Raw genomic sequence first — 8,457 nt, 5'->3', positions numbered from 1 at the left:
GTCAGTTTAAAAAGATGAATTTTAAAATTTGAAAATAATAGTGGTATTGGCACAGCGTTTGCTCCCCCTGTCTTGGAGAATGTCCAAGAAGAGATAAACCTAATTGATCCTAGTTTTTATAAGGGCACAATCCTGCCTGGCTTTGGGATGATTCAACCTCCGTAGAACACTGTCTGAGAAAGTCCACTAAAGCGAAACAAGTGTGGTTACACCTTGTTGATAATCCTTTAATGAGTAATACTAGAATGTATTTTTTACAATTGGACAAGAGTAAATCTTCAAAAAAATGAATATCTCTTTTCAAGGACTTTGTGTTGGATTTGGCATGATAGGAATAATGATCTTTTTAATATAGAGAAAACTTGGAGCAGATACAAAGTTGTGGTGCTTTCTTATCATGCGGCTCACGATTTTTCCTTTTATTAAGCAAAGTTAAAATCTATCATGACTACTAGCTTAATCCTATCTTGGGAACCTCCTCCTCTTTCTTCTTTCAAGGTAAACTGTGATGCAAGCCTCCTTCTAAATGCTTACAATGTGAGTTTTGGTTGTTTAGTTTAGGATAGCAATGCGGAGTGGGTGAAAGGTTGCACTGGAAGTCTACGACTGATGAACATTTTTTGTTATGAACTGTTTGCAATTTGGTGTGGTCTGATTCTCGCTTGGAGTATGGCTGTAAAGATGTGATTTGTGAAATGGATTATCTTGAAATATATTGCTTGATTTTTCTAGGATCAGCCTCAAAAGATAGAGAAGGCAGTGATTTACTTATGGAAATAAAAAAATTCTTCATCGCAATTAGTTTGTAAAGGATTCTATCATTCAGCTACGCTAATGAAGCAGCTGATCACATGGCCAAGCATACTGTAAGAAGCACAACCTCTTACAATGAATGACTCGAATTTTGGGAGAGTTTACATTTGATTATTTCTAGGGAGAAATCATAACCCTTTAGCTTTTTTTTTGTGTTATCTTTTTTTTTTGTAGTCACAAGAAAAAACTACTAAAATCATATCGAAAAGTTCAAGTCGTTGATAAAAAGAATCTCAAAAAATGTTAATGACAAATAAGCCCTCGAAGGATTTAAAAACGTGATAAAAAAATTAGATATTAAATATATAGGCTAAAAATAGACTTTAGAGATTAACTGTGATATAAATTAATGCAATTATTATTAGAAGAATGAGAAATATTTATCTTTAAAATTTGATATATGTGAAAGACCACATTTTTTTGAAAATTAAAAAAAATTATAAATAAAATTTTGGTTTAAATTATTGTGAACCTTTTAGATATTTATTCAGATATTATAAAAAAATTGAATAAAATAAATGAGTTATTTATTAAATATAATAATTTTTTTATCATTTATAAAAAATATGATATTTATTTGTTATTTTTATTATATTTTTAAATTATTTAAAAATTATTTCATCAATAATATTTTTTAGGAGTTTTCTTGTCAAACGACTAATCTTTCAAATTTCAAATTAATAATTAATCTAATTTTTATTCTTTTTTCTTATGACACCTCACAAAAGATAAGTTAGTTTAAAAGGATGAATTTTAAAATTTGAAAATTTAATTTTAAATAATAAAAATATATAACCATTGATGTGTCACAATTTGTTCTTTTCTTAGAGCATTTAGGAACCTTTTTTTGGGAAAAAGGAAAAACAGAAAAAGCTAGGCCCAAAAAGAACGCGTCACCACGTGTCATTTATGTCCACTCTCTTCGATCCCATTGGCTGAGTGACAACATGAGAGATTTAGGAAGTTTGCGGGACTTTTCCATTGCTTAGTCACCAAGACTCACAAACAACTCTTGAGGCTTCGTAAAATATCGTTGAGTCGTTTATTCGTTTCCTCGTAGGAATTGACGGTTCCGTCATGGAAGGTCTAGCACTAGGAGACGACCCACTTAGCGACTTCGATTGTGACGCCTTTCTCGAACAATTACCAGATCCTCACGTTGACGATATCTTCCATGAGAAGGAGGTTCCTTCTGCCGTAGCAGGTGGCGGTGTTTTATCAGAGATCGAGAACTTGTTGATGGCCGATGATGAAGACGACTGCGCTGTCATTCCCGCTACTCCGTCGTTGGAATCTGACTACGACAAGCTTCTTGCTGAAATACTCGTCGAGCCGCACGGTGACTCCGACGACGGTTCCACTCCTTCTATCGAAGATCCCCACAAGGACAGGGTTGATGCAGCGGGCCCCAAGGAGGTTGGCATTGAACCCGTTTCGAAGAAGCTATTAAGGTAAAAGAAACAGAGAAGGAGGTTAAGAGTTCGTTTTATTCATTACTTTTGCTTTGGTTTTGTGGTGTTATGTTTTAAATTTTGTGACTTATTCTGGAGATTTAAACAATTTATTTTCTTAATTACATAATTTTGATGTTTGAAGGAGTCAATGTGTTTAAATTTTTTAAATAACTTTTCAATTATATGTTATAGTTGATAGTTGATATTAGGATTTAATACAGGAATGCAGTAACTAGTCAGTAGTGCCCTGTCTAAATTTAGAGGAACTCTTATTGCTTTTTCTTCTGCATTGACAGTTATGAGAAAATCTTTTGCTATATTTTATTTCTTGGATATTATAGGATAATTTCTCGTTGTTTGAGGCAGTTTGATGTTTCTTTTTGGATATAATAAAAGTGTGTACATACATTGATGGTTTCTCCTTGAGCTTGAATTATGGTGTTCAAAGTTTGGATTCTGAACAAGAACTAGGTAGGGCACTTTTATATAGAAGAACCAAGGATTGAAGATTGATAAAGAATGATGTCTTTAACACTTGAGGAAGAAGAAAAATATTGATGAGATCTGCTGGGGCTCTAGTTAGACCTTAATCAAATAAGGCTCCATTGTTGTTTCATTTGTTCTGTGATGCCTACGATGCTACCTTTTATGATGACTATGGTGTTGTAACTTGTAAAAGATAAAAGATTGTGTTCAATGTCTGCTTTTCAGGAAAATGAGGAACAGAGATGCTGCTGCGAGATCAAGAGAGAGGAAGACGAAGTATGTAAAGGACCTTGAGATGAAAAGTAGGTATTATGAAGGGGAATGCCGTAGACTGGGGCATTTGCTCCAGTGCTGCTATGCTGAGAACCATGCTTTGCGTCTTTGCTTACAGGCACGAGGTGCATTGAATGCTTCCATGACCAAGCAGGAGTCTGCTGTGCTCTTGTTGGGTAAGCCATACAGTAACACATTGACTCGACCACTTTCTTAATGTTTGTTTTGTTTCGTGTGTTGTTATTCAATCGTAGTCAGTAGCATCCTTGTTTTTTTAAATCGGTTTCTTGATTTCAAACTCTGGGTGTTTGGATTGATTATTTCGTTGCTTTCCTGAATGAATCTTGTGCATATTCTTTACAATTTTGTCTGTTTGATTTTGATATACAACCTTATTTCGAGTTGCCAAAGTTGTTTAGAATATATCGATTCTAACATTATAATAAATTTCCAGTGTGGATTGTTGGATCATTAAGGAATAGTAGCTTTCTTTTCCTTCAAGTTGAGAACTATGTTTATTGGGGATCTTATATAGTTTATGTGGTTTCTTAGTTGTTCGTATACCAGATCTTTCACATTGTCTTCAGATGTGTAAGCTTTATGGACTCATGGAGATTTTTATATTAAATGAAAGAATCCAAAATTACTTTTTGGCTTTGTTACAACACTAGTCTACTTCCTATTTCGAAAATGTAGATTCCAGTATTATACTGACATCAGTAGCATCAATTAAGAATCCAAAATACAGATCATGGTAAAATGAAGAATGTACAATTAAGGGTTGTTTGTGAGTTTAGTTTGGAGGTAAAGGGAGGAGAAAGGGAGGCTTGTAGTAAAACTTATGTTCTACAAGCCCTCCATTTTCCCTTAGTTCCCCTCCAAAACTCATAAACAACCCTAAACAGAAAGGAATCTTGAGATTTCGGTAAAGAATCTGCAAGTCCCATCCATCATGTTGACCTAGTGAAGTTGGTATTAGATTCTTGTTTGTTATTTATTGAATAGATATTGATATTGACCATGTTCATGATCCAGAATCCCTGCTGTTGGGTTCCCTGCTGTTGTTCATGGGTGTCATGTGCCAATTCAGTCTACGACTGACAGCCTGGTTAACGGTACTACTTCCAAGAGAAAACAAGGAGCAGAGAAACGCAAGAAGGGTAGCTCGAAAAGGACCCGAAAGTGATATATCTGAGTGTTTCTGGGTGCAATCCTCTACAAAGAGTAGAAGTTGTCGGGCTTCAAGGAGAAAGATGAAATTCTTTATTTCTTCTCTGTCGTTATTTTATTCTAGTATATATTAGAAGGGGAGGACGAAAAGAGAAGAAAAGAGAGAGAGAGAGAGAGAAGGGGGGGGGGGGGGGGGGTGTTATATTGTGCAGATGGAGTGATTACAATAGACAAAAAACTGAAAGAATTGTTTAAGCTATTATAGTAGGAGTGTTGTTTCTGTTCTGTGCAGTAAGACCTCATCGAAACTCAGTGGGCTCATGCCTTGCTGGCTTGCTCTTAATAGGTTAGGTTTGTTATATAGTTAATTGACCTAAGTCTTACTTGCAGAATGTTATAGGTCTTTTTTTTTTTCAAGTATTAAACCTAGTTAATTATAGAGCTCGGCTTGGCCTTTAAAAGATCTGGCAATTTTTGTTTTTACGAAATAAAAAAATTAAAAATATTATTTATAAAAATTATGTTTTAATAAAAGTTATTTATATGTAATATAATATAATATATCAAATTTAATATTCACAAAAATTTTTAAATTTTAAAGTATTTTTTGGTGACTAATTAAACTATAAAAAAATATTTATAATAAATTTAAAATATTTAATAATTTTATTAATGATAAAAATATTTACATATTTATTTATGTTTTGAGAAGTTAAGCTAGATTTGTTAGATTAATAAGGTTAATTAGTGAGTTTAGATTTAGTTTATTAACTTAATAAGATTTTTATAATAATTTGAGTTGGGGTTGATTTTGCAATATGCCAAGCTAGGGCTAGGTCAATTATAGGCTAGGTTGTAGGTCCTGACATATCGCCTAGTCTATTTTTACCTCTTGTGCCAAGTCTATTTTTATTTCTGGGTGCCATCTTTGATTCGGTTTCTTTTTAATTCAATGCGCTTCGTTTTTTTCTCTTTGGTTTTTTTCTCCGTGGATCAAGAAAGTTGCATAACAAGTTTTTATGAAGATATGTGGCGATGAGTCTTGAGTCCAAAATAGGTTGTTCATTATGTGGTCGAACTCTTGATCCTATTTCGACTCTTCACAATTTTTTTGAAAGACAATGAGATTCTCAACAATATTTTTTTTTTTGCTTTTTGATCTTTAATTTTGTGAGACTAGTTAGTTCTTTTTTTAATGATTTTTCTCTTAAGTTAAGGGGACGTGCTTATATGGCACGTTCATCAGCAGATCTGTCTGTTAAGTAGTTAAGATTGACAGATTTTTTTGTTGGAGTCTCATTGCTTTTTAGGGTAGTTGTCAAGGACTATTTAAGATTTTTTTTCTCTATTTTGTTACTTTTACCGTATATAGTGGGTAAATTTATTGTACAGTAATTGAGAAATATTAGTATTTTTAATTTTTTTTTATAAAAATTGAATAAAGAATATTGTTCCGAGGGTTACTTGAAACATTGATTTGGGCTTGAGCATGAGGCCTAGACTCCTTCTGAGGCAGCATGAGGCTTAGACTCCTTTTGAGGCAGCATGAGGCCCAGACTCTTTTTGAGGCAGCATCCAACTTATTCTAGTGCCGAGGTGCCACCATCCAAGTTCCTTGTGAGAAGATGGAGGTGGTACCTGTAAGAGACTCCGATGATTAAGTCAACAAGAGCTTTAGACAGGTTTTAGTATATTAAAACGTGAATATACCAGAGGAATGCCAGTGTATTTATAGTAGAGTTGTTAACCACCTTTGTTGAAGTGGTTCCATCTTTATTGATGGATAACCGTTCCCCTTATCTGTGGAGTTTGTTAGGATCTATCTTTAAGAGAAGATAGAGATAGTTGGAGAGATTCGCGAAGGCAGTTACTTGCATGGGTAAGTAGAGCTGGATTCCTTTGCGGTGTCCGACCTCTTTAAAGAGGTGGGCATATGGTAGAAGCCTCCACTTTGGGTCAAACCTTTCATCCTTATTGGGCCTGACTTTTGTGTTGGGCCAGGTACGAAAATAAAATATAACTAGTACTAAATGCTAAATCCACTAGAGATGCTCCAAGACTAGGCCTTTTATTTTCGAATTCAACTTGCTGGAGTTAAACACCATATTGGGCAAACTCTACTAGTGTTAAACAATGGCTGGGCGTTTAGCACCCTGAGAGCTGCCAGCTCTTCTATTTTTAGCTCCAAACTCTGCCAAATTGCTCCGAATTTCTCTTGAAATCATAAAACACTAAAACAACTCAAAGTAGCATTCAAAGTGATTTTTGCACTCAAATCAAATAAATCTAAATAAAATCTAATTAAAAACAAATAGAAAATGATAAGAAAAAGGATACAAGATATTTACACATCAGTAAAGAGAAGTGAGGAGGGTAGAGAGATATAGTGGGGAAGTGTAGTGGAAGATGAAATAGAGGTGGTATTCATAGGAGGGGGAGAAGGAAATTAATTTGGGAAAATAGATTTGTTGAGGATTTGAAAAGATATGATAGGAAAATAGGTTGGGAGGTGGGGGGTAGGGTGACCATTGTAACGATTAGAATCAATCTGAAATTTCAATTTTTTGATGTTGCTGACACTAAACGCTAGTCGGGAGTTTAGTGCCACAATGCTAGGAAGCTCTATACCCCTCGCGTTTAACGCCAGAATGGGACACCTCTCTTTCTTTTTTTTTTTTTTTTGCTATTGGTGTTGGCACTAAACATCCAGCTGGCTTTTAGCACCCTATGAGGCATGGATATCTTTACAAATTAGATCCCCTCATTGGCGTTAAACGCCCATCTGGCATTTAACACTAGCTCCTTGATGCCATCCAGGGCGCTAAACGCCCACCTGGCGTTTAACGCCATCCCTCAGCTTGCCAATTCTGGTGCTAAATGCCCACCTTGGCATTTAGCACCAGAGCACTTCGAGTTGATTTTGCTCCAGGGTGTTCTGTTCTTTTTTCTGATTTCTCCTGTTCCTTGTCCTAAACACTATACATGATCACAGACAAAATTAAACCAAGAAAAATTATAAATAAAATTGAAAAGAAATGAAAATTAACTGAAAGAAAAACCAAAGAATACTTAGGGTTGGGTTGCCTCCCAACAAGCGCTTCTTTACCGTCACTAGCTTGATGGTTAGTTCTGCTAAGTCAGCAGATGAGTGGATCTCTGGCGATCAATCTCACCACCAAGGTAGTGCTTTACCCTCTGGCCATTGACTATGAATCTTTTATCTGAGTTTTCCTCTTGAAGTTCCACATGACGAAAAGGTGACACTCCGATGACCACGAAAGGTCCTGACCACCAGGACTTGAGCTTCTCTAGAAAGAGTTTGAATTGAGAGTTGAATAGGAGAACCCTCTAGCCTGGTTCAAATACTCTTGTGGCTATCCTTTTACCGTGCCACTTTTTCTTCTTTTTCTTATAGAGCTTGGCATTCTCATAGGCAGAATTTTTAAACTCATTAAGCTTATTCAGCTGGAGCAGCCTCTTCTCTCCTGTGGCCTTGGCATCAAAGTTCAAAAACTTTGCTGCCCATTATGCTCTGTGCTCCAAAAACCAGCTGGTATGGAGACACTCCAATAGGGGTCTTGAAAGTAGTCCGATATGTGATGCGTGGAAATTTACACAACACAAATTCCTTCAGCAAGTATACCGAATTGTCAAGTAATAACTCACTTTTGAGTGAGGTCTATCCCACATGGATTGATGGATTAAGCAACTTTAGTTAGGTGATTTATCTAGTCAAGCTAATAATTGATGATTTTGGTAAAATTGAATTAACAGAATGTAAATTGCTGGAAATTAAAGTGCTGAATGTAAATCGCAAAATGTAAATGACAGAAACTTAAATGGTGAGACACTAAAGGAGCTAAAACTTAAATGACAAGAAAGTAAAAGAAAGAATGTAAATGACAATAAAAGGTAAATTGCATGAAATTTAAATGGGTTTTGGGAGATGGGAATAAAAAAAAGCAAGAAACTCAAAGCAATTAAAGTGAAGAATAACTATGGGAGAGATTCATTAATTGAGTCCCAAGTATGAATCAATGGGTCTCAACTTCATTCTCAATCATATGAAGTAGTTCTATCACGGGTTGTAATTAATTGAGTCCCAATTCCTAGGCAACCCAATTTCTCTTAAAACAATCAATTTGCCAATTCCTTGATCTAATTGTCATGAGAAGAGGTTAAGTGCGATTCTCTTATCCATGAGCCACACAAGTTCTCAAGATCTCAATTCAAACCTGGAATTTATTGATCAAGAGAGTTG

General features: G+C 35.2%; 1 protein-coding gene across 1 annotated transcript; it reads left to right on the top strand.

Annotated features, from left to right (window-relative positions):
- The first annotated feature begins 1,799 nt into the window (after nt 1–1,799).
- Nucleotides 1,800–4,382, top strand: LOC130960037 (bZIP transcription factor 60). Its single transcript, XM_057885399.1, has 3 exons — nt 1,800–2,264; nt 2,979–3,202; nt 4,062–4,382. The coding sequence occupies exons 1-3, from the start codon at nt 1,891–1,893 to the stop codon at nt 4,328–4,330; spliced, it is 867 nt and encodes a 288-aa protein (XP_057741382.1). The 5' UTR covers nt 1,800–1,890; the 3' UTR covers nt 4,331–4,382.
- Nucleotides 4,383–8,457: the final 4,075 nt, after the last annotated feature.

The sequence above is a fragment of the Arachis stenosperma genome, chromosome 2, assembly GCF_014773155.1.
Source record: "Arachis stenosperma cultivar V10309 chromosome 2, arast.V10309.gnm1.PFL2, whole genome shotgun sequence".
Classification (NCBI taxonomy): Eukaryota; Viridiplantae; Streptophyta; class Magnoliopsida; order Fabales; family Fabaceae; genus Arachis; species Arachis stenosperma.
The sequence above is the reverse complement of the archived record's forward strand: the minus strand, read 5'-3'. Positions and strand labels throughout refer to the sequence as shown.